This window comes from Desmodus rotundus, chromosome 3 (genome assembly GCF_022682495.2).
Source record: "Desmodus rotundus isolate HL8 chromosome 3, HLdesRot8A.1, whole genome shotgun sequence".
NCBI classification, from domain to species: Eukaryota; Metazoa; Chordata; class Mammalia; order Chiroptera; family Phyllostomidae; genus Desmodus; species Desmodus rotundus.
This window is the reverse complement of record NC_071389.1, coordinates 66,681,043-66,707,770: the sequence shown is the minus strand read 5'-3', so window position 1 is coordinate 66,707,770 and position 26,728 is coordinate 66,681,043. Positions and strand designations below refer to the sequence as shown.

The 26,728-nt window shown below is 34.8% G+C and overlaps 1 protein-coding gene across 21 annotated transcripts in view; it reads left to right on the top strand.

The window, feature by feature from the left end:
* ZNF644 (zinc finger protein 644) overlaps positions 1-26,728 on the top strand; it is a 110,754-nt gene that overhangs the window by 68,857 nt on the left and 15,169 nt on the right. For 8 of the 21 annotated variants that reach the window (XM_024565543.4, XM_045199610.3, XM_071220957.1 and 5 more), the window contains 3 exons: positions 17,822-20,855; positions 21,032-21,637; positions 23,511-23,633. The exons of 8 other annotated variants lie outside the window; for them this stretch is intronic. In XM_024565543.4, coding sequence (XP_024421311.3) covers positions 17,852-20,855; positions 21,032-21,637; positions 23,511-23,633 — 3,733 coding nt within the window. In that variant the 5' untranslated portion in view covers positions 17,822-17,851. Of the gene's footprint in view, positions 1-4,991; positions 5,038-17,821; positions 20,856-21,031; positions 21,638-22,044; positions 23,467-23,510; positions 23,634-26,728 lie in introns of those variants that run through there. 5 more of the 21 variants (XR_006656209.3, XM_045199613.3, XM_045199617.3 and 2 more) reach the window with 5 other exon arrangements.

The window sequence follows — 26,728 nt, the reverse complement described above, 5'->3', positions numbered from 1 at the left end:
TTCTATTAATATGATGTATTACATTGATTATTTTTCTTATATTGAAACATGGTTGCATTCCTGGAATAAATCTCACTTGGTTATGATATATAATCCTTTAGTGTGTTGTTGGATTCAATTTGGTAGTATTTTGTTGAGAATTTCTGCACCCATATTCATAAGGGTGTTTGGTTTATTTTTGGTATCTTTGTTTTAGTGCAGCAATTTTCAACCTTTTTCATCTCATGGCACACATAAACTAGTTAGTAAAATTCTACAGCACACCAAGAAATATATTTTTTGCTGATCTGACAAAAAATAGGAATAATTTTTATTCATTCACACCAGATGGTTGTTGTGTTTGCTGTTGTCGTTATTTTATTTGACAGTCTAAGGGAAAAGAGGTCAATATTCCTGACTAAAGAGTCATGTATTTCATGTTTTAGAAATTCTTGTTGCACACCAGTGTGCCTCATATAGCAAACTAGTTGAAAATCTGTTTTCTGTTAATGCTGGCCTCATAGAATGTGTTAGGAAGTGGTCCATCTTCTATTTTTAGAAGAGTTTGTGAAAGATTGGTGTTAATTGTCTAAATGGTAAAATTACCAGTGAAACCATGTAGTCCTGAACTTTTCCTTTTTGGAAGGTTTTTGATTATTGATTCAGTTTCTTTACCTGTTATAAGTCTGTTTAGATTTTCTATTTTCTCTTGAGTTAGGTATTACAGTATGTGTGTTTCTGGAATTTGTTCATCAAAATTATCTAATTTGTTGGTATCCAATAGTTGATAGTATTTTGTGACATTACTTAATTTCTCTAAGGTATGTGTAATGTTCCTACATTTGTTTCTGACTTTAGTTATTTGCATCTTTTCTCTTTTTTTTTTCTTAGTTTCTTTGTCAGTTTTGTTGATCTTTTTAAAAAGCCAACTTGTGATTTGATTCTCTCTATTTTTATTGTCTCTTATCTGTGCTCTAACTTCCTTTCATCTGCTGGCTTTGCATTTAATTTGCTCCATTTCTAGTTCTTTAAAGGGTAAAGCTGGGTTATTGATTTGTAGGTATTGATTTAATGCAGGCATTTGTAGCTATAAATTTCCCTCTAAATACTGCTTTTGTTGCATTTCATATTTTGGTATGTTGTGTTTTGTTTGCATTCCTTTGAAGATTGCCTTCTTAATAAATTTCATCTGTAGGGAAGGCAAACTAAGGCTAGGATGTCCTTATCATTTGGTACAGGTAAAAAAATCAAGTCATTTAGTGAAAGAAAGGGCAGTTTGTGTCACCCAATGACCTTGTGTAAAGGGAATATTTTGTGAGATATTTTTATGTTCAACAGGAGAGCAGTATGATTTAGCTGAAAGTATTAGATTAGCTCTTGGACATCAGGAGCTGCTTTTTTTTTAAGTCTAATTATTGTCTCTTTGTAGACATTCTTTTTTTTTTCTGTAACTACTGGTACTTCTAAGATTTTCTCATTGTCTTTCATTGTCGTCAGTTTTACTGTGATGTATCCAGGTATAGTTTTCCTTTTAATTATCCTTCTTAGAGTCTCTGGTGCTTCTGGAAACATGGCTTGATGTCTTTTGTCAGTTTTAGAAAATTCTCAGGTGTTATCTCTTCCAGGTTTTGATTCTATCCCATTTTCTTCTTTACTTCTGAGATTTCCATTAAATATGTGCTAGATCTTTCCACTGTATCTTTTTGGGGGCTTCTTTTCTCCATTTTCCATCCCTTTGTTTCTCTTTGCTCATTCTAGATATTTCGTTCTGACCTTTTTCTAGTTCACTGATTAACGCTTTGTTTTATTTCAGTAGATTTTTTTCCAGTTTTATTGATACACAGTTGACATGCTATAATTAACTCTTTAATTGAATCTAATTTTTAGTTTTGTTGCATGGTGGCCAGAGAATATGTGTGTGTGTGTGTGTGTGTGTGTAGTCTATGGGATTTCCTATATTTGGAGTCATGTTATCTGCAAATAGAGATGGTTTTATTTCTTCAATCCCAATTTGATTTGTTAAATAATGGGAATATGGTTCAGAGAATATGGTCTACATGATTTCTGTCCCTGTTGTGTTTCTGTGGTCATTATAATAAATAGTCAAGTTTTGTAAATGTTCCACTTTTGTTTTTAAATAAGAATGTCTATTTCCCTTTAAATTTTTTTAATTTACTGATTTTAGAGGGAAGTGGGGAGAAGAAGAGACATCGATTTGTTATTCCACATATTTATGCATTCATTTGTTTATTCTTCTGTGTGCCCCAACAAGGAATTGAACCTGCAACCTTGGTGTATTGGGATGACGTTCTAACTAACTGAGCTACCTGACCAAGGCCAAAAATATCTGTTTCTTATATAGAGCTCTCTTTGTATTTGATCGATGGTCTTTAAATTTTTTCCATGTCCCCTAGAAGAATTTTGAAAAAGAGGGAGCCATTGAAGTGTTCTGAGGAACATTATATGTCTTAGGTTTTGAAAACTATCCCTTTGGCTATTGTATCAAGAAAAGATAAGGGTAGATGCACTAAGGCCAGATGAGGAAGGTGTTGAAATAGTACAGGGGAGAGATAATAGTGGACCTGGGTGTATCAATAGTGAGAAGTGATTGGTTCCGGATGTAATTTGAAGATAGTAAAAATAGGATTTCCTGATGGTTTAGATATGAAGTATGAATAAAAGAGAATAAGGAAGACTTCTGCAGTGTTATTGACCTGAACGATTGCTGGAAATGTGGAAGTTTGCAGATTTGTGTGTGGGAACCTTTCTTTTGTAAAGTGAGAGAAAAGTGTTCTTACAAGAGGAGATGGGTAAGGAAAACTAGAATTTTTTTTCCTGGATCTGTTGACTTTTGTGGAGAAGTGTTTATTAAAGCCTCCCTCTCTAACTGTCAATTTCTCCTAATACTTTACAAGTTTATGATTGTATATTTGCAGCCATTTTGTTGTATGCGAAGGATATTATATCTTCTTGGTAGATCTTACTATATATTTTATTAATACTTTATTAATATATAATTTTCATTTTAGGTTTAATGATTTTTGCCTTAAATTTCATTTGATTTTTTGATAGTAGATATACATTTCTTTTCATTAACATTTGCCTAGTTTATCTTTTCATAATCTTATTTTTAATTTCTGTGTTTCTTTTATAAACAACATACTGCATCCTTAAAAACAAAACAATACAAATATGAGTGCCTTTTTCTTAATACATTCACAATAAATGTGAAAACTGATGTGTTTGGAATTTTTATGCTTTCTTATTTTTATTTTTTCCTTGTTGTTTTCCATTGTTGCTTTTTGTTTTTATTGGATCAAATTTTCTTCACTTTTAAATTCTGAAGATTTGAAGTTATATATCTTAATTCACCATTTTAGTTACTCATAACATTTTAACTCACTTTTTAAAAGATTTCCTTTTAATCAGTGTCCACTAGTCTAACTTCCCATGTTAAAGTCTATTTGGGATCTTAATTCCCAATTTCCCATGTTATTAAATATTATGTACTTCTCATTTCATAAGAATTCATTTTGAACAATTATCCACAATTATTAGATTTAATTACATGTTTTAGTGGTTTAATTGTTCACTAATTTTATTGATTCTTACGTCTTCCATTTAAATATATTCTCTTCTCTCTGTGCCTGAATGTTTCACTGAATAATTCTTTCATCTGTTGATGGTAACCTTTTGGAATTTTTGCTTGTTCAAAAATGTCTATGTTTTGTTGTTATACTTGAATGCTAGTTTTAGCTAGTTATAGAATACCAGGTTGAAAACTTTTCACATTTGCAGCATGGCAACTGGCAACAATTATAAGAATGTGGGGAAACAGGCATTCTTATATTGGAGGTAAACATGCATTGTGTTAGAAATTTGGGGAAATGATTTGGAAATGTACATTAAATAAGTAAAATATACACTTAACAGCTTTAAAGAACCTATGTTGAAATAAAACACTACTATAAGGCTGCCTATACAAGGATATTTATTGTTGCATGTGTATACTATAATCTTACTTCTGTAAAGATAAACACAAAACAAATGTGTGCGCACACACACACAAATGCACACAAATGAATAAAAAGTAGAAGGATACATGTGACTATGACTTTGGTGATTGTAGTGGCAGAGTGGAAAAAGGATGAATAAGAAAAAAGGGAAGAATACACCTGGGTGTATTACATTGGTAATTGAAGTGGGCGAGAGTGGAAAAGGTGGAGGAGATTGCAACAAATATGTTCTACTTCCGTAATTTTTCAACTAGATTTGATTTTAAAAATTCATTTTCCCTCAGAAGTCTGACAACACAACTGATGATGAATTGTGTATGCTTGTTCCTTTGTTTCTTTGTAGGTACTCTAGTTTTTGTTTTGTTTTCTGGGAATGAGTAGAATTCTTTTTTATTCCTAGAGTTCTGAAATTTCCCTAGGACTTGCCTGGTGACATGTCTTTTTCTTCATTCTGTTGAGCACTCACTGAGCCCTGTTAATCTGAAGTTTTCTGTGTTTCTTGAGCTCTGAATTTTTTTCTCTTGTGTCCTCCATTCCCCTGGTTTCTTCTATAATTCCTATGTGGAATAATGTGTGGATTTAGACTTTGTGTCCCCTAACTTTTCTCTTATTTTTTAGCCCCTTCTTGCCCCTTAAAAACATCTGTGTTCTGAGGAGATATCCCATTTCCTCAGCTGAAACCACTCTGCTCTTCCACTCACTTATTGAGGGTTGTTTTTGTTTACTTGGAGGGTTTTTTTTTTAGAACTTTTTAAAAGTTCTTTGTCAGCTTCCCACTCAAAGCATATCATACTTTTTTACTTAAACCACAAAGTTTTAGAATCTGAGAATATTATGTATACTGAGTGTATTTATTTCCTCTTTCTATTCTAGTGATTAACCTTATAATGTTAAGAAACAAATTACAATTTTAGTCATTATTAATAATAATATATAAACTCGTTGTATAAAATAATAAAAATTATACTTAACACACTAACTTTTAGTCATTTTCAGATCCCCATACACTAAACCCTTTGGAAAGTTTTTTCTGAGATCATAGGTAAGTGGTAACTTTGAAAAGCTGTGTGTCCTCACATTTGAGTATACTATTGGGTTGGCCAAAAAGTATGTTCAGTATTTTCTGTAAAATAAAAGACACATTTTTCATTTTCACCAATAACTCTATTGATTTGGGTATTTTGAGTATGTCAGCTGCCTCCTGCTATTGGCTTCTAATGGATAGAGGCCAGGGTGCTGCTAAACATCTTCCAATGCGTAAGACCAGCCTCACAGGAAAGTAGTATTGGGCCAAAATGTCAATAGTACCAAGAAACTTCGCAACCATGTTTGATCAGTTCCAGCGCTTTCTCCTGCACTACACAACTCTTCTTTTTTCCATTTCAGTTGTGTTTTCACCTTATTGGAAATAATAAAGCATAATATGCCAAAAATGTTACGTATTTTCTTCCATCTTCAATATTAAAATAGCTGCAAAAAAATTCACCAATTTTGATAACTTTTTTAATGCACGCTGATATGACAGCTGTCACAATACAATCTAACAAAATTGTTTCGAATGAAGTTAAAGGCAACTAAGCACTATTAGAGCCGGAAAAAACTAAATGAACTTTTTGGCCAACCCAATATAATATGTCTCTGTATAGGATCTATAGTCAAAATAATTTTACTCCAAACTTTAAAGTTATTACTCCATTGACTTACCATTTAGTCTTGACAGAATATGCTATTCTAATTCATAATTGTATAGAAAACCTGTTTTTAGTTTTCTTGTTTGTGTATTTGAAATTTTTGTTCCATTCCTTCCAGCAGTCCATGTCAATGACTGTTGTAGTTTATGGTTTTATCCACCTTTGTATGTCTCTCTTGTAATCCATCTGCTTTGATTTCTTTGGCGTGTTACAGGGAAGGAAAGATGAATTCATATCCGTGATAGACCCTAAGAAATAGGAAACTCTTAAATCCTGAGTGGCTATTTCATGTCCTTTTTCTATCTTTTTAAAAAATAAAGGATTTTATTTATTTATTTTTAGAGAGGGAATGGGAGAGGGAGAAAGGGAAAGAAACATCGATGTGTGAGAGAAACATCAATTGACTGCCTCCTGCCCACCCCCAACTGGGGATGCAGCTAGCAACCCAGGCATGTGCCCTGACTGGGAATTGAACTGGCGACCTTTAAGTTTTAGGCTGGCACTTACTCCACTGAGCCACACCAGCCAGGGCTTGTGTCCTTTTTTCTTTGGAGGACTGGGTCAAGCACTGTAATTACCCTGTTGGTTGCTGTATTAAATATTATTTCACTGAAGCTCTGCTTTATCCCCACAAGAGTGTTATTATTCTAGCCCCAGAAACTCTTAAGATCTTCTTCTTCTTCTGACTCTTTAGCTTCTTCCCATTTATCCTGTTCATTGAATCCTGGGAGTAGCACAAAGCCCCAGGTATCTCCTGTTAGAATAAATTTGTGCTTGTAAGGGACTCTGTCACTAGGATCAATGCACAAAATCCCTGTCATCACTCCATAAATGAAATAAGTTAATGGCAAGTGTCATAGGGAATTAACATTTAATGAGTAATTACCGAATGCCAGGCTCTATGCTACATATTTTATGTATGTTGTTTTATTTAGTGCTCACAACCCAAAAGTATGTTTTATCCTTATTTTATTGATAAAGCCAAGGAAGTTTAATTAAAGTGAAGTAATTTTGCCCCAAGCTAGAATTTGTGGAGCCAGTTTCAAATCCAGACATGTCTGCCTCCAAAGAGTGTCCTGGTACTGAAGTATAAAATTTAGCCCAAACCCTCTCTCTTCTGTGAGGCTTTTCTTAGCCATGGTATTTTATAGTACCTTTCACCTCTTCTCAACTATAGAATGTGTAATTAGTATGACTTACTGGGTACATAATGTATTGCTTTTTGATAGAAGTTTTGCATACATATGTATCCTGTATGGTCTTCCAGTTAGATACTAGTACAGTGATTAGAAGACAAACAAAAAATAGCAATACCATTTGATTAATTAGTGTTAAGAATAAAATTTTCCTGAAATTATCTCAACTGTAAATATGCTTTAGTTACCTTTTATAAAACAGTAAGGCACTATTGACAACATTGTAGTTTTATGGATTGGGTAAATTGTGAGTCATGCATTTTGTAGGTCTCTTATGCTTCAAAATTGCTATGAATAAACCTGAAAGAACTTCTTTTAAATCATAATTGCTTGAACAGAGGTATACATTTGGTAATTAATAAGTGCTTGCATTTTCTAAATACTATGTAGTATCTTTTGTAACATTTTGGTGAAATTTTATTATTACTAAAATTACAATAAAAATGTTGCTGCTTTTATAAATGAAACTACAAAATTGAACCGTGTAATAAGTAAAAACTTGTTAGCACCTCAAGTGCTAAATCAGAAAAAGTAGTGACTTCATACTCTGTTTCAAGGAAAGCAAATTTTTTTGTATTTAATTTTTTACCATCCTAAATGAACATAATTTGTAAGTTAGTGGTTACTTTGGATATTTTCTTAGGAGATAATTGCATTTGAGGGGGCTGATTTTAGAGAAAGGAAAAAAATTGAGTAAGTGATAATGTCAGTAAGAGAGTTCATATTTACTAAAAATATTGTGATATAGAAACTAAAATTTCTTCTTTGACTGCTGTGGCTCAGTTGGTTGGGCGTCATCCTGCAAAGTGCTAGGTTACCAGCTTGATTCTGATTTCCGGTCAGGGCACATGCCTGAGTTGCTGGTTTGATCTTGGTCTGGGCATGTATGAGAGGCAACCAATCAGTGTTTCTCTCACACATAGATATTTCCCTCATTCTCCTTCTCTTTCCCTTCCCTGTTTCTAAAAATAAATAAATAAAATCTTCTTAGAAAAAGAATAAAATTTCTGATTTTATTTTGTTCTAGTTTTTAATGATACTGTCACACTTTCCATCTACATATACATAAATTTGAATTTACATATTAGAGTTTAAATGTGTATAATACAGATAAAAGCTTAAGTATGCATTACAGATTATTACAGAATTAAACATTTGTTTTTACATTCTGAACCCTTTCTATAAAATGGTCGTAATTCAGTAAAATAATTTACTCTGTAGGTATCATAATCTTCTAAGTTTATTTCCCATTTTAGACTATAAATGATTTTGTATTTTCTATTTGTTTTTAAATATATTTATTGATTATGCTATTACAGTTGTCCCATTTCCCCCCCACCTTCACTCCACTCCATCCTGCCCACCCCCTCCCTCCCACATTCCCCCCTATAGTTCATGTCCATGGGTCATACTTATAAGTTCTTTGGCTTCTACATTTCCTACACTATTTTTACCCTCCCCCTGTCTATTTTCCACCTATCATCTATGCTACTTACTCTCTGTACCTTTCCCCCCCTCTCCGCCTCCCACTCCCCTATTGACACCCCTCCATGTGATCTCCATCTCTATGGTTCTGTTCCTGTTCTAGTTGTTTGCCTAGTTTGCTCTTGTTTTTGTTTTAGGTATGGTCGTTAATAACTGTGAGTTTGCTGTCATTTTTACTGTTCCTATTTTTGATCTTCTTTTTCTTAGGTAACTCCCTTTAACGTTTCATATAATAAGGGCTTGGTGATGATGAACTTCTTTAACTTGACCTTATCTGAGAAGCACTTCATCTTCCCTTCCATTCTAAATGATAGCTTTGCTGGATACAGTAATCTTGGATGTAGGTCCTTGCGTTTAATCTTGGGTAATGTAATTATGATGTGCCTTGGTGTGTTCCTCCTTGGGTCCAGCTTCTTTGGGACTCTCTGAGCTTCCTGGACTTCCCGGAAGTCTATTTCCTTTGCCAGACTGGGGAAGTTCTCCTTCATTATTTGTTCAAATAAGTTTTCAATTTTTTGTTCTTCCTCTTCTCCTTCTGGCACCCCTATAATTCGGATGTTGGAACGTTTCGAGATGTCCTGGAGGTTCCTATGCCTCTCCTCATTTTTCCGAATTCTTGTTTCTTCATTCTTTTCTGGTTGGATGTTTCTTTCTTCCTTCTGGTCCACACCATTGATGTGAGTCCCAGTTTCTTTCGCATCACTATTGGTTCCCTGTACATTTTCCTTTGTTTCTATTTGCATAGGCTTCATTTTTTCATCTGTTTTTCGAACAGATTCAACCAAGTCTGTGAGCATATTGATAACCAGTGCTTTGAACTGTGCATCCGATAGGTTGGCTATCTCTTCCTCGCTTAGTTGTATTTTTTCTGGAGCTTTGAAGTGTTCTATCACTTGGGCCTTTTTTGGGGGGGGGGGGTCTTTGCACTTCTGTTACTTTAAGGGGCGGAGCCTTAGGTGTTCACCGGGGCGGGGTAATGCTGGTTGCTGTGCTATGATGCTGTACGTGGGGGAGGGGCCGAGAGGGAGCAATGGCGCCCGCCTCACTCTCCTCCAGATTTCAGTCTTTCACTCTAATACCCACAATCAAACTGGGCCCCTCTGGTGCTGGTTCCCCAGTGGGTGGGCCTGTGCACACTCTAGGCCCCTGTGGGTCTCTCCAACGACCTCTCCCGTGAGGCTGGGAGTCTCTCCTGCTGCTGCCCCAACCCCCAGGGGCACTGTCAATCAGAGGTTTGAGGCTTTATTTCCCGGAGCTGGAGCCCTGTGTTGCGCAGTCTGCTTCGCTCCCCGCCCTTCGCCCGGTTTATCTGTGCTCTAATGTGGGGCCCCAGGGTGCTACCCACTGCTCTGCCTGCCCCTCTCTCCGCCACTCTGAGTCCGGCCCTCTCGGTTCATCTGCACAAATGTAGGGTTGCAGGGTCTGCTAGTGCTCGGACTGCCTGCCCCATTCGCCCCACACTCGGCCAGTCTCAGTCCCGCCACGGCCATGTGAGTCCTCTCCACCCCGGTGCCCATCTCCACCCCTCCTACCCGTCTGGATGAATGTTTATTTTGTATTTCCTTGGTGTCGGACCCCCTTGCCCTTCGATTTTCTGTCTGTTCTGGTTGTGCAAGGAGGCGCAGTGTGTCTACCTACACCGCCATCTTGGTTCTCCCCCTATAAATGATTTTGTATTTTCTAAATGTGATTAATATGTGATTGACAAATGAATTAATATAATTTTTATGATGAGTTTTACTTTAACTATTAAAATATACAAAAGTTTTAAAAAGTATATATATAATCGACTATGTGAGGTTTTGAATTTGGAATTGTTTCAGTATTTTAAGAAATAGCATAACATTTGTTATATTCCAGGCACTCTATTAAGGAACAGATTATTTCTTCAACTGTTGTAAGGAACTTTTTGGAAGTTGTAATTGTTTACATTTACAGTCGTGCTGCTAAATTTGAAGTGCACTCTCTAATGGACCTTGATCCTGTGTAATCATCCATGGTTGGAGCAGAAGTTTCATCAGCAATACTAAGAGCATTCTTATCTTTTAAGTTCTTAAACAAATTTCTAGCCTTTCCTGAATAACCATTAGGCAAATGGACATCTGACATTGAAGTTGATTCTGTACTTAAAAGCTTCCTTTATCACATTTTCTTCTCTTTTGCTGATTATTGCCAAATGAATAGGCACAATATTTTAAAGCACTTTTAAAAATTTTTATTTCTTTTATTGTTACTGTTTGTTTGTTTGTTTATTGTGGCACAGTGTTTTTTAATGGTGGAATTCTGTTCGCCCTTCTGAATTATTTCAACTTTAAAGCAGTTCATTCTGTATGCACACGAGGTCTGTCCAGAAAAAGTCCAGCTATTGTTAATATAAAAAGAACAGTTTGTATGACATCCATATAACCTGGCAGCCAAAGAGAGTAGACTGGAATGCTCATGCATGAACAGTGACGCCTTCACTGTACTAGTCAGTGGGGGCGGTAGACACCATTGAGTGAGCCATGTGTACTCTGTGGCCACTGCATTCGGCATGACTGAGTAGAGCAGTGAATCTGCATCAAATTTTGCATTAAGATTGAACATTCCTCCATGGAAACTGTTCAGATGATTCAGAAGGCTGCAGCTATGGGCAACTGGTAATTGGCAGCTTCATCACAACAACATGCCCACTCATGCAGAGTGTTTTGGTGAAACATCAAGTCACCCAGGTGACTCAGTCCCCTACAGCCCAGATTTGGTGCCCTGCAACTTCTGGCTTTTCCCAAAACTAAAACCACCTACAGCCCAGATTTGGTGCCCTGCAACTTCTGGCTTTTCCCAAAACTAAAACCACCTGTAAAAGGGAAGAGATTTCAGGCCATCGATGAGATTCATGAAAATATGATAGGGCAGCTGACAGCGACAGGGAGAACTGTGTGAGGTCTCAAGGTGCTTATTTTGAAGGGGACCGAGGCATCATTGTCCTGTGCACAGTGTTTCTTGTGTCTTGTATCTTCTTCAATAAATGTCTCTATTTTATACCTTCTGGATAGACCTTGTATATAGTATTTATCTTCCACTTTTGGTATTTTCTATTATCTCTATTTTCACTTCTAATATAATTTTATGTTTTGTCTCCGTCGGACTTTTTTTTAGAGAGAGGGTAAGGGAGGGAAAAGGACAGGGAGAGAAACATCTATGTGCTAGAGAAACATCCATTGGTTGCCTCTTGCATGCCCCTGACCTGGGACCTGGCCCACAACCCAGGCATGTGCCCAGACCAGGAATCCAATCAGTGACCTTGCAGTTTGAAGGACGATGCCCAACTTACTGAGCAACACCAGTCAGGGCTCCCTAGGACTTTTAACATATTTCTTTTGCACTTATTGGACATAATGGGTTAATGTTTTTAAAATATCTCAAAACTAAGCACAAAGAGCAAATTCATTATAGACTGAAGAACAAAAGACTAAAAGTAACATAACAATTCATGGCATTTAATACTAAGTCTCTGTTGGTGGAGGACAAAGTTGACACACTCCTTCTGGAGTGCGAAATCAACTTGTGTTAATTATACAATTGTGGCCGAAAGTTTGATTGATTTGGAAAACATATAAAGAAGTTACCACTTACTTTAATTTTTTTTAAAGCATGACTTGCTCTGGTTAGAGCCGTGTGTATATGTGCATCATTTACCCTATCAAAACTGAGATCATCACTTACCTTGTTTTGTCTATATGAAAGCATAAACAACCCAACAAGCAGCCATTTTATGCTGAATTTTACTTAGCATGCTTCTTTGGTTGCAACTGTCATTTGTCCTGCCTCTTTCAGTTGCACAGTTGTTCATTGGGAATTAAGCTTTGATTAGTGAATATCCATATTTTTTTTTACTGCTGTTGCTTCTCATTATTTATTTTTCCAGTTTGTTAAAGATATATGTCTCTGTAGTCCCCCTCCCCCCTTTTCTTTTTTCCTCCTTGTAGTTATGTGCTTCAGTTTACCATACAGCAGCTCCTAGAGATATGGCAGATTAGTATTTAGTGTTCTTTGCAGTTAGGATCACTTTGTGTTACTAGGTGCTTATGATCTAGGACCTCAGTATTTATGACATCTTTCTATTAAATAATGAAGATTATATGTAGTATCAGGAACAAAACTTCAGGTGCAGTATAGTTTGGTGGCAGGTGGTAAAACCATGTAGATCATTATTACTTTGTCATGGCAGTGCCACATGCTCCTTGCAAGAAGCGTTATGTGCCCGGTGTATTTTATTTTTTCTTTATGTTTGTGCTTATGATCTATGTATTTTTTGGGTGTTGAAACTCTGTGACAAATTTTTTGGGGGGTATTGCCAATAGAGAAAACCTCTTTGACTGTTTGTAGAGTTTTCATGATGCAAATTAGCTCTGTGGCCTCAATGTATTAGTCATTTGTTCAAGAATCAGCTTATCAACATACACTACAAGTTAACTAAAGGATTATTTCAGGTAATTTTGAATTTTGAGAATGTTTTTAAAGTCCAGTAGTGTATTTTACTTCTGTTTTTAGCTCATTATTTCAGACGATATTAAATGTTAATAATGTAATAAGCAAACTTAAAGATATATACTACTTAAGAGGAGGAAGGACCTTAAAATCATTTTATCCAATCTCCAATTTCATATTCCCTTCTACACTGTTCCTGACAAGTAGATCAACTTGCTGGACCATTCAGTTCACTACCCTTTGCAATGTTGAATTATTCCCATTTATCTAGTTTTTCATCTTCTTGAGATGGAATCTACATCTTTATGACTCAAACACATTATGTATTTTTCTTTTATACTACAAAGCTTTATAAACATTTGAAGATTGTTAATTGTATTGACTGTTTATTAGGCTAAACATACCAAGTTTTTTTTTTATTTCATTGTGTGTCATGTTGGAATTCTTTTGAACGTTCTGTATCTTTTTATTGTTTCCTCTCAACATGACATCCAGAGTGAGAGACTAGCTGGATGATTTGGATATATAGTGTCCTCTTCATCGCTTGCACTGTTAACCAGAGGAGATTTGGTTGTATGTGTTTGTATATTATGTATAGTATATATAGGCCTAAATACTACAGTAATCTTAGATGTAGCATTTCAGTTAATTAAGATTTGTTTTGCAGTTAGAATGACACTTGTGAATGGTTTTCTCTTCTTAACCCAATTGCATATATGACTAACTAAAGTTGTCATGTGTTCTCAAGGATAATTTAAATGAACAACATAGGGTTTGTGAAAATTTGACAGATCCTAACTGTAACTCAGCTAGTGGGCAATGTGATAATTTATTTAGAGCTGTGTAATACAGTTATTAATGAGGTAATGTAGAACAAGGCCAAATTGTACTATATTTTTATGTGAAATTATAATGCATGACAAAGGTTGGCATGATGTAATAAGCACCCACAAAATATTGACCTACTTGCAATAAATATAATTAATAATATACATAAAAGAATGAAATTAAGCTGATTTTCTATCAAAAAAGAGTTATTCATGAACAGAAAGTGGACAGCATAGATTTGATGACAGGAAGATTGTATATAATCTGAATTACTGAGTGACCTAGGAAGCTTGCTCAGAGGGATTACAGAATAATTATGTTAATATGCAATTATCACCTCATTTCTTCTGTAGTAACCTCAAGATGTAGTGTAGTGAGGGTGTTATAGCAAGTGCTGATAGTTTGCAAAAATACTGATGTTTGAGATTTCTGAGACAATAAATCTAGCTTGAGGCATATAAGTGATGATCTGTCATCTTGAAGACAGATCTGACCTTTGTACTTTTTTTTTTAATGCTCACAGTATATAACTACAGGCAGTTACAGCTGTAGAACTCATTATGATATTCTAGAAAGTGAAATATGTTTTATGTAGATTTAAAATTCCATTTGCAGCTTTTTATAAAGTGTGTTAATTTTCTACAAGAACATTTTAAAATTCAATTAAAAGAAATTCTGTGGTTATATTATTGCATGAAGGACATAGTAATGTCTAAATATTTTATAAAAATATCCTAATTGATATAGCAAATGCATTGAAATTTAGGGATTCCAAGCAATATAACACTAGTTTGTTTTTTAATTTCTTAGTTTCCCTTTTTTAAACTTAATAAATAATGCACTCCTTCAAATATGTTCCCTACTTGGTTATATTAACATGAAATGGTGTTGGTGGCTCTGTTATATATATTTGACGATATAAAGATACTTGGAAAAACTATATGAGACAGTGTGAAATTAGCCTCCAGGTCAAATGCTTTCTTGCCTGGATGCCACATAATCAGCCATGACTGTAGAGAGAGTATTTTTGATGTCAGAATTCTAGGGCCATTATTCAGTGCAATATATTTTGTTGACCCATCCATCATTGTGTCCTGCATCTCGATGCAACAGCTATGAATCTTGAATACTATTAAAAATTTATTTTGAACATTTTTCAGTTAAAATACATTCTGAAATTGAAAACAGGAAAATTTTTATTTCTGCTAAAATAACAGCTTAGTGAGTCAATTTCTTATAGCCTATTTTTAACTGACGATTTTTAATATGCATGTGCTAATAAGAAAATATTCTGAAAAAGAGTAACTTCTCTGTTTCTGAGCAGAGATAACCATTAAATGTTTGGGGGCAAGTAAGGCATATTTCATTATGTAGGTGTGAAGGAGAATTTTGATTGTTAAAGACTTCATTTTATTTTTTAACAATATTTAATCTTTTGTTTTTCTTTTTGCTAGATGCATTTTGTAGAGGAAAGATCTATTATGCACATATATTCTTTTTATGTTTTTGAGAAGAACAGTTTGGTATCTTCAGAATGTGAACTTTCCTAGAGCTCTCAGAAAGCCATTCTGGTAATGAGCATGCAGTCTCCAGGCCGTCGTGATCATAGTTTGTCCCCCTGCTGTTCAGGGGTTACCAATGAAGTTGCTTTAAATGGGAAGCGTCTGTTCTCTCTCTGAACCTCTAACACCAGAACAGATGGGTAGAACATGGAACATGGAAGGCTTTACCTCCGAGGTGGTAACAGTGAAGCCACTCATTAACACTGAATTTACCACTTCGTTAGCAACGTTGCTTCCTGTTGAGAAAAGCTAATACAGGCTTTCAAATTGACTTGAGCGTGTATTTGTCTACCTCTGTGATTATAATAAGTAGGAACAGAAAGTGTCTTTCAGTCTAGTTTTTAAAAAATTCTGTCGTTCATTTCAGATTTATGTGAGATTATTCCTATGTGGGCATTTTAGTTTTTGTACCAAACTTAATGAGAAGTATCAGGAATGAATAATAGTATAGCATCAGTGTTTGCTTTTCTTTTCACTGACATTTGCACACTCTTTCCTAACACATGTTTATGTGCTGCCCATTTTTAACTTCTGTGTATGTGATGAAGAGATTCCTGCTGGGTGCTGCATTAGCACCATTTTGTGGTGATATCATTGAATATGATCTTATTGGAAGTCTATTTTTATTAGTTTGGAAGTTTGCCAACCTCAGAACAGAATTCTAAGACCTATGAGGGGCAGAAAAATGATTGTTGGTATAAATAGTAATGCCAAAGAAAGATATTTGTAATGTATGTTGCATCAAAGAGCACATCTGTTAATAAGATAAGGTCATATTTATAAGTGCTTGTTCCAAGTTGAGAAATAAGAAAGTAATTAGAAACAACTTTTTTACTCTCAAATTAGACTTAATGTTTTCCAAAGCATACAATTGGTAATCTAGAAGATATTAGAAACAATACATTTTATTGAAAATGTTTAATTTCTAACTATTGGATTGTAAATTCCTGCTGTCCTAAATTGATATTACTCATTAGACAAATTTCAAATACCATAAAAATAGAAGGCTTTGTTCTGAGAGCAGAAAGTTATTAGTCTGTCTTGTTTACAACTGTATACTTAATAATAGAGCATTGCTTGGTACATAGTAAAGGCTCAGTAAACATTTGGAAAGTGAGTGAATTGTACTTACTACTCTGTAGAAAAGGAAAAGATATATGGAATCTTATGCTGGTACTTCAAATAATTAATACCTAGGGTTGTCAGATAGCAGGTTCTTTAAATTGTACTTGAGGCTTATTGGAAATTTTGAATGCCTTGCCCTAATAGGTAAGTCAAGAAATCAGGACCATGATGGAATTTCCATCATTTGAATAGGCAATCCAGATTTCATAGGAAAAAACTGTTTCTTCCTATACTTCAGGGGCATTTGTTTTGATTTTGCAGTTGTGTTTTATTCCTTCAACACTTTATTCCGTTATTCAACAAATATTGTCTGAGCACCTATGCCAAGTGCTGTGTTAGGTTCCAGAGATGTGAAGATCACTAGGTCACAGTCCCTGCCTTCCAAGATCTTACTTTCTCCCAAAAGAGAGGCAATTCTTGTACAATGTGGCCATTTTCTAAGAGCAGGGTAAGAACAGAGTGCAAGGAAATTCTTCATAGTAGGGCAGTAATTATAACCATGATGTATATGTATGTATGTATGTATGTCTCTGAAACTTTTAGCAGTCTTTTAAAAAAATATTCTGTCTTCTCATAAAGTTTAAGTATATTGTAAAAAATACCTAGAAAAAAATTTTATCTACATTTTAACATGAAGTAACCTAAAAACATGACATATTTATGACGTTTCAGAGTAAAAAGTTTTAAGCCATTACTGTAAACTGTCAGGTGATAAATGGGATAACTGCCTTTAGGGAATGACTAGAATTTGGGGGCTTAGGTTATGAAAATTTGTAAAGTTACATGTAAAACATTAATTTTAATTTCACTAATTTAGAACTAAGTAATTTACATAAGAAATGAATGAAACTGAATAAGACATGTTTTGAATTAGTAGAGTTTTAGGAGAATGTAAAATGTTGACAGCAAAGCAGTCTTAAATTTTTATATAATTAAAAAAATGTTACATACATTAGCCACTGATAAGTGTCAGCAAGTAAGGTTCTTCACCGAATGGTGTGTTGTTACCTTCTTCCAGGAATGAACTTTTAAGTGACAAAACTTACTTCTCTGCAGTGTTTACCAATTTACATTATTCTCTAGTAGAGTGACTGCCCTTAAATGTAAAGTGAGATAATTTTATTTTTATTAGCCATCTATATATATATGACATTTTCAAGTTTTTTCTTCATCTGTAGCATATTTATTTGTATCATATGTGTCTGTGTATCTTTTTATGTTGTTTTTTCTTACGGGTTTGTGTATATATGGTTTTGGTTGGTTGTTGCCAAGCACAAAGAAAAATTAATCTTTGAGACATTTTAAAAGTCTTTCCATTGTTTTAAATTTCTTTATTCTTAGGAAATTATTAGACTCTCAATATAAAGAGTATAATTAAGCTAATAAAAATGTGTACTTTCAACTCTCCATACATTCTAATAGTATTCTTTCGTTCATGCAAATCTAAATTTTTTTTTTCCATTTTCTAGACTAAATGTGTTAAATGGCTTGCCAACAATATGGACGATTTGAAGATAAACACCGATATTACTGGTGCTAAAGAAGAACTCCTAGATGACAGCAATTTTATCTCAGATAAAGAGAGTAGAGTTCATAAACCAAAAGATTGTCAGACATTTCAGAATAGTAATACGTTCACTCTGCCTGAAGAACTGTCAAAGGACAAATCTGAAAAAGCCTTAAGTGGAGGCCAGTCTACTGTATTTATACATGCTGGTGCTCCTGCTGTTTCTAGTGAAAACTTTATCTTGCCTCAAGGAGCTGCTGTTAATGGACCAGTTTCACACTCCTCCTTAACTAAGACTTCCAATATGAATAAAGGCAGTGTTTCATTAACCTCTGGACAGCCTGTGGATCAGCCAACAACAGAACCTTGTTCACCTTCGAAAGTGGCAGCTGATCTTCAGCTGTCTACACCACAGAAAGCAAGTCAACACCAAGTTTTGTTTTTGTTATCAGATGTAGCACATGCTAAGAATCCACCCCATTCCATTAAAAAACTACCTACCTCTGCTTCAGTTGGTTGTGACATTCAGAATTCAGTCGGGAGTAGTGTAAAGTCAGATAGCACTTTAATAAATCAAGTAGAGGTGGGTGAGGATAGTGAAGATTTATTGGTAAAAGATGATTGTGTCAATACATTAACAGGCATTTCCTCAGGTACAGATGAATTTAGGTCAGAAAATGATACAAACTGGGACCCCCAAAAAGAGTTCATTCATTTTCTTATGACTAATGAAGAGACAGTGGATAAAGCTCCAGTTCATTCTAAAGTAGGTTTAGAAAAAAAGAGAAAGCGAAAAATGGATGTAAGCAAGATAACTCGTTATACTGAGGATTGTTTAAGTGACTCTAATTGTATACCCAATAAATCAAAGATGCTAGAAGTAGACTTTCTGGAACAGAATGAAGAACTACAAGCAATAGACTCACAGAAATATGCATTATCAAAAGTGAAGCCTGAATCAACTGATGAAGACTTGGAATCTATGGATGCTTTTCAACATATAATTTATAATCCAGATAAGTGTGGAGAAGACAGTTCCCCTGTTCATACTAGCACTTTTCTTTCAAATACCTTAAAAAAAAAATGTGAAGAAAGTGATTCTGAGTCACCCGCTACTTTTAGCACCGAAGAGCCATCATTCTACCCCTGTACAAAGTGCAATGTGAATTTTAGGGAGAAAAAGCACCTCCACAGGCATATGATGTATCATTTAGATGGGAATAGTCACTTTCGCCATCTTAATGTCCCAAGGCCATATGCTTGTAGGGAATGTGGGCGGACATTTAGAGATCGAAACTCACTTCTAAAGCATATGATTATTCACCAAGAAAGAAGACAGAAATTGATGGAGGAAATTCGTGAGTTGAAAGAACTTCAGGATGAAGGAAGAAGTGCACGATTACAGTGCCCTCAGTGTGTATTTGGTACCAATTGCCCTAAAACATTTGTGCAACATGCTAAAACCCATGAAAAAGATAAAAGGTACTACTGCTGTGAGGAGTGTAACTTCATGGCAGTGACAGAAAATGAATTGGAATGTCATCGAGGAATTGCCCATGGAGCAGTGGTAAAATGCCCTATTGTCAGTTCTGATGTAGCCCAGAGAAAAACGCAAAAAAAGTCTTTCATGAAAGACTCTGTTACAGGATCATCCAAAAAATCTGCTACCTACATATGTAAAATGTGTCCTTTTACTACTTCAGCCAGAAGTATTTTGAAAAAACACATGGAGTACTTGCATTCATCATCATGCATTGATTCATTTGGTAGTACTCTTGGACTTGGTAAAAAAAAAGGTAACATCCTTGAAGAACCTCTGGGTAATGATAGCACTAAACCATTAATTAAGCAACAGTCAACAACATTTCCAAAGAACTCTGCTGTAAAACAAGATGTAAAGCGAACATATGGATCATCCTCACAATCAAATAATTTTTCAAAATTCCATAAGCGGCCACACAGAATACAAAAAGCTCGGAAAAGCATTGCCCAGTCAGGTGGTGTAAACGTGTGCAATCAAAACAATTCTCATAAGACTGTAATGATTAAAAGTGGCATTGACCAAAAAGCAAAGTATTTCCATCAAGCAACAAAAGAAAAATCTAATTCCAAGGCAAATAGCAACTATTTATATAGACACAAATATGCAAACTACAGGATGATCAAAAAATCAGATGAATCATATCCTCTGCATTTCAAAAAAGAAGAAGCTGATTCATTAAATTCTGTACATCTGTTTTCATCAAGTAATTCTCACACCAATAGTTTTATTTTAGACTCTCACAGCTCTGACACCAAAAGGCCAGAAAGCTTCAGAGACCACAGGCGTGTATCTATAAAGCGAGTGGTTAAGGAATCTAAGAAGGAAAATTCTGCTGGAGGAGAAGACTTGGATAGCTATCCAGATTTCTTGCATAAAATGACTGTTGTTGTCTTGCAGAAACTTAATTCTGCTGAAAAGAAAGATAGCTATGAAACAGAAGATGAAAGTTCCTGGGATAATGTTGAGCTAAGTGACTACACTACACAGGCTATAGAAGATGAAACATATAATGATATTAATCAAGAACATGTAAACCTGTTCCCTCTATTTAAAAGCAAAGTGGAAGGTGAAGAGCCTGGAGAAAATACTACCCTTAGTTATGATCAAAATGATGGCTTTTATTTTGAATATTATGAAGATGCTGGAACTAATACCTTTTTGCATGACATACACGATCCTCAGCATTTAGAAAGTGCAGAAACTTCATTGACAAAGCATAGTTCTGTTTTTCATTGGACTGATTTGTCTCTTGAGAAGAAATCATGTCCTTACTGCCCAGCAACGTTTGAAACAGGTGTTGGGTTGTCGAATCATGTCCGGGGACATCTTCACAGAGCAGGATTAAGCTATGAAGCCCGTCATGTTGTATCACCGGAACAAATAGCCACAAGTGACAAAATGCAACATTTCAAAAGAACTGGCACAGGGACACCTGTTAAGCGAGTTAGAAAAGGTAAGTTTTCCTGTAGATACTTTGGCTAATATATCTGTACTCAAATTCAAAGGATTTGAAAGTTTTGCTCAAATTCAGTCTTTACTAGCATCACATAATTTCATATTTCAGAGTTGATTGGCTTTAAGATGGTCAATTTATAAAAAATTCTGATATCTTAAAAAAATTTTTTTTAGCTATAGAGAAGTCTGAAACCACTTCTGAACACACTTGTCAGCTCTGTGGTGGTTGGTTTGATACTAAAATTGGATTATCAAATCATGTTAGAGGCCACCTGAAAAGACTTGGAAAGACCAAGTGGGATGCTCACAAATCTCCAATTTGTGTTCTGAATGAGATGATGCAAAATGAAGAAAAATATGAAAAAATCTTAAAGGCATTGAACAGTCGCCGTATTATTCCCAGACCATTTGTAGCTCAAAAACTTTCGTCAAGTGATGACTTTCTATCTCAAAATGTTATACCTCTTGAAGCATACCATAATGGCCTAAAGACTGAAGCTATATCAGTATCTGCATCAGAGGAAGAAGGGCTGAGTTTCTTAAACGAATATGATGAAACCAAACCAGAACTGCCCAGTGGAAAAAAGAACCAGTCTCTTACATTGATAGAACTGCTTAAAAATAAAAGGATGGGAGAAGAAAGGAATTCTGCTATTTTTCCTCAAAAGATCCATAATCAAACTGCAAGAAAGAGATTTGTTCAGAAATGTGTTCTTCCATTAAATGAAGATAGTTCATTAATGTATCAACCACAAAAAATGGACTTGACTATGCACTCAGGTAAGAGAACATTTATGACTATCTTCCATAACAATTTAGTTGTACTTTTTTATTGGAATATTTATAGAAAATACTTTCTTAGAATCCTTTTAAGCTGCTGTTTTTTTACAGAGCAGAGATTGCTTATACTGTCATTTCTATAAAAATCATCAGTTGATGCTCACCACTGAATTCTCTGTGCCCCATTTCTTGGTAAAAAGTAAGGTGAGAACAAAAGCAAAAACAAAAAAAAATGGATATGTAAAAATAAAATTTGCTGTGACCAGGGGATGGGTTCTGTGGATGGGAGGTTGACATTGTTCTAAAGCATAGCATTACTGAAAAGGCAAAACCTCTGTCATACTTTTGCCAGTGCTCCAGGGTGGTAATGTTTTCAGTAATTAGCTGTTGGTTTTCCTACTGCTTAGGTAAAACAAAACAAACTCTTTAAACTGAATGGATTGGTGTCTGTTGTGTGTTGTGATTACCCGAAAGAAACTTCTCCCTTTCCAATTCCTCATCGTATTGTGGGACAGTTTGGTTTTGGAGAACTGTTGTGAGTATGAAACATTTGTTTGGGGTTTTAGTTTTTACAGTAGTGTTCTAATGGAACAGTACAGATGGTTTAGTTTAGTGCCTGTGCACCAGTAGATTTTCCTTTTCAAAGGAGTATTTTGTATGTGTTGGCAAATGATGTGGTGGATAACAGTAACCAAACTTTATGTGGTATTGCTAAGTCCGGTTTATACTTTCAGACTAGAACAATTTTAAGTGTCTTTATTGGTTTCTTTTGGAGGTTAAGAATGTTGAAGTTTAACTTAGATGGTCTCAGAATTTCAGCCCTGAGTTGAATGTGTCTAAGGTAAAAGTTGGTCAGTGGATTAATACTGAATAAAATTACTGTAATATTGATTTACTTTGGACGGACATTGGGATATCCCAAATATTTGTAAGGCAGTTTTGATTTAAGGAAAGATTACCTTGCATTGTAAGTGGTCTGAAAAAGTTTATCTTCATGGGCTTCTGGTTAATAGGGCTCTTTCTTTTGTGCAGTCTTTCCAAGTCAAATTTTCAGCGTTTTTCAGAAGAAGAAAATGTAAGAAAGATGTGTTAGCTGTGTTGAGCAGGGTGTAGCACACTTCAGAGAGAGGAAGCATATTTGTGGCTATCACAATAATGTCGACACCAGCTGAAACGTGTTGGGGGAATGAGGGTTGTCTGAGAAGTTAGGGGTTTCTTATTGTTTCAACATGTTTTCTTTCCTGTGATGACAAAGATGTTAGTTTGTTGATCATTTATTTAACACAAAGATTTTAGCAAAAACTTCAAATCATTAACTTTCACTATTGATTGCACAGAGCAATGAACATACTATGCCCTGAATAAAATGTTGTGTCTAACAGCTGTTCAGTGGTGTGTTTTACCACTTTTTCACCCAGCCTTCATCAGAAAGCCTAATTTAGTATTGAGCCTTTTACGGTTTTGTGGGTAAAACACTTTAATTACCACTTTGTTAACTAGACTTAAATTTTTTTTTTTTTATTGATAATGTTGTAGGCTTTGAAAGTTCTCAACAGAGTTATGCTATCCAAATCACAGGATTGTATTTTAGGTTTAGGAAATGATCTGCGTAACACAGAAATCTGCAAGAAATTGATTATAGGTGTTAAATCTAGAGGAGCTCCAAGGTTCAAGATACTTCTCTTCCACCTTTCCTAAGAGCATGGATTGGCTCTAAATACTAACTACAAACTAATAATAATTAATTGAATTCCTCCTCCTTATTTTAACTTAAGCTAATTCAATGAACGTTTTTTAAACCATCTTTATTGTGGTACTTTTCTTCACGCCTTTAGAAGTGAGAACTGGATTATAGTTTTCTTTTGAATGATAGGTATGCCTGTGAAGCTTAGAACATGTGTGCATTGCAATACGACGTTTACAAGTGCTGTTAGCCTGTCCAACCACTTACGCGCTTATGCACGAAAGAAGAGTGCTGGACTTGTGACTGGTACAGGTATGTTTGAACGGATAACACAGCAAGCCTGTTTGGTACAATACACTTTTTTTCTCACCAGAGTGGTGCTAATTCAGATGATATTTAGGCTTTCTTTGCTAAGCAGCATTTGAGTCTGAATACACATTAAATTTCAGCAACTTGTAAACTGTTAAGATACAATTTTAAACAAGTTTTTATTTTTCATTAGGCTCTAATTGACTTGGGAAAAACAATAACTTGGTAGAGGTGTGGAACTTTTGAGTCTTCATTATTCCCATTGATTTTTAAATTATACTATTTTTGACTTTTCAATTTATTTTTGTTAGGAGATTCCAGTAAGGCAATACTCTTTGGTTAAAAAGAAAGAAAGAAAGAAGAAAAGATTGTAGTTTTAGTTTGGAGAAATGCTTCATTAGATAAGAAAGGAAATTATCATGAAGTTTCATCTATATACAGTTGCTTCATTAGAAAGCTAAGCAATCTAATGAGTTTTCATTAGTCTGTAGATAAAGTCTTTAAAGGGGCAGGTCTTAGTATTGACCCATGTTGACAACTGAGTAGATTTTTCTTTTAATGCCCCTACACTGTATTTGGGATAAATAATACAGCTGTCGATATAAATGTTAACGTGCACATTCTGTGTTATTTTTGGTTGGTTAGCCCAGCCTTGGAGATAGCTCTTCATACTGCTGGTCTGTGAAAATTTTAGTAACTTACTCGTGTACAATACTGCTTCTTACTCAACAAAATGTGGTGCTCTTGTCATTGATAGCCTTTCAAGGTACTCTGCTTTAAGCAATTCTCATTTCTCTCACATCTTAAAATATACTCTCTTTACTAAATAGATATACATAATCCTTTTGCTTAAAATTTTCCTTCCAATCTTTTTATTTTCTTAGTCTTCTAGATCACGGCCTTCTGCTTTCTTCTTGTTGTTTTCCCAACTTTTTTGTTCTTTCTCATGCCTTCCTATGGCTTATATCCAATATGTTCTTGCTACCGAAGAAATACTTGTATTCATACTAATTTCTTTTCTCTGCCTCTTTGCTTTGCCTTTTGACTTTATACACAAATGACCAGGGATGACTGTTGACCATGTATAGAGTGAGTTTTACTTTACTGGATTAGTTGTTCTCCTGAGGTTTTAGTTTTTATATTACTCCCACCTTCATCAAGCTTGAAAGGTGACTACAGACAGTAGAGTCAGGGAAGCAGTGAGAATAAAAGACTGTGAAACAGAAAATCACCATTGTTATCATAGTCACTAACTTTTATTGACCACTTATTGTGTCAGGCACTGTGCTACGCAGCTTACACGTATAACATTTATCTTCATAACCACCATTAACTTTAGGTACTATAATTCTCTTAGTTCTGGGGCTTAGAGAACTTAGGTTGCCCAAACTTATGTAGCTATTAATAGCATATTTTAAATTCAGATCAAGGCTGTCTTACCCTAGACCTTTGTTTTAATCACTCCTATCTATCCTATACAGAATGAAGCTATTTGAAAGTCCTAAAGTAAAGTTGGGTTTGCGGTGGGGTGCATTTTGGTGAAGACAATAAATAAGAGTCTAATTAGAAAGAGCAGGGATCCAAGAAATGATTAGGCCTGAATTAGCTTTCGGAGGACTTCAGAAAATGTTCTATTCTATCAGTTCAGGTACCTTACTCAAATACTCAACAAGGCAGATTTATTAGTACAGACTTTATAGTCCATTAAAAATGCCTTTTCCTCATGTGAAAATCTTTCAAAATGTAGGACAGTTTATAAATAACTGATAGTAACCTTTCATTGACCAAGGATGCATTCTAATGAGAACATTATCATCTAGAAAATTTCATTATTAGAGAAAAAGATAATATAGAATGAATGGAAATACATATCTTTGAGCATCAAGAAAAAAGGGTGATATTATTTTTTAAATACCATTAAACACTAACTAAAATGTCGGAAATGTTAGAAAATATTGAGTTGGCCAAAAAGTCTGTTTGGTTTTTTCCATAAAATAAAAGACACATTTTTCATTTTCACCAATAACTTTATTGATTTAGATATTTTGAGTATGTCAGCTATCTCCTGCATGGAATAATGTTGATCATTTTAATTAATATCTCAATGTGATCGCTATCAAATTCAGCTGGTGTACCTGACCCTAGAGCATCATCCAGCAAGAAATCTGCAGCATGAAACTTTGCAAACCACTTCTGATATGTTCGATCTGTCACAGCACCTTCTCTGTACACTGCACAACTCTTGTTTTGCATTGCAGTTGTGTTTTTACCTTCCTTTAAATAATAAAAGTGTAATGTGCCCAACATTTGCATATTTTCTTCTATCTTCAATATTAAAATGGCTACACAAAAATTCGCCAATTTTGATGTTTTCTTAAGTGCGCACTGATATGACAGTTGTTGCAATACAATCTAACAAACTTGTTTTGAATGAAGTTAAAGACAACTAAGTGCCAATACAGCCCATCTTACAAAAAAACAAAACAAAACAAAAAACACCGAACTTTTAGACCAACCCAATATAGTCTTTGGCAGTCCTAGGGCAAAGAGAAGAGAAATGAAAAGCTGAAGAAAGTCTAGGGTGGTATGTTTTATAGCCCTTACTCACTTTTAAGAAAGATAAAAATCTCATACTTCATTTTCTTGGAAATTCTGAAACTTTTCCCCCAATTTTTAAAATCTTCCTGGCCTGTAGAGCTGTACAGATGATGTCTTTACTACTTATTCATGCCAACTAAGAAGTTTTTTTTAAACAGCTTTAATAATGTTTTTGTTTTCCCAATAGAGAATTCTTTATTGTAGTTAACCTTCACATGCCTGTTCTCTTCCCTCATAATAGTTTCACTGGTGTAAAGCAGAGGCCCCAACCTGTGGTTCTGGGGAGTTCCACTGGGTCATTACAAACGGAGTTATACAGAAGATGTCTTATAAGGGTTTCATCAATTCATAATGAGTAAAAAGCATTATTTTTCAAGAACATATACTGTTTTGAGAAATAAAATACAAAATCATTTTTTAAAAACCTTACCTGAATCCCAGTATATCAGAAAACTGGAACAATGTAAAAGGAAAATAGATAGTACTAAAGCTTCCATAAG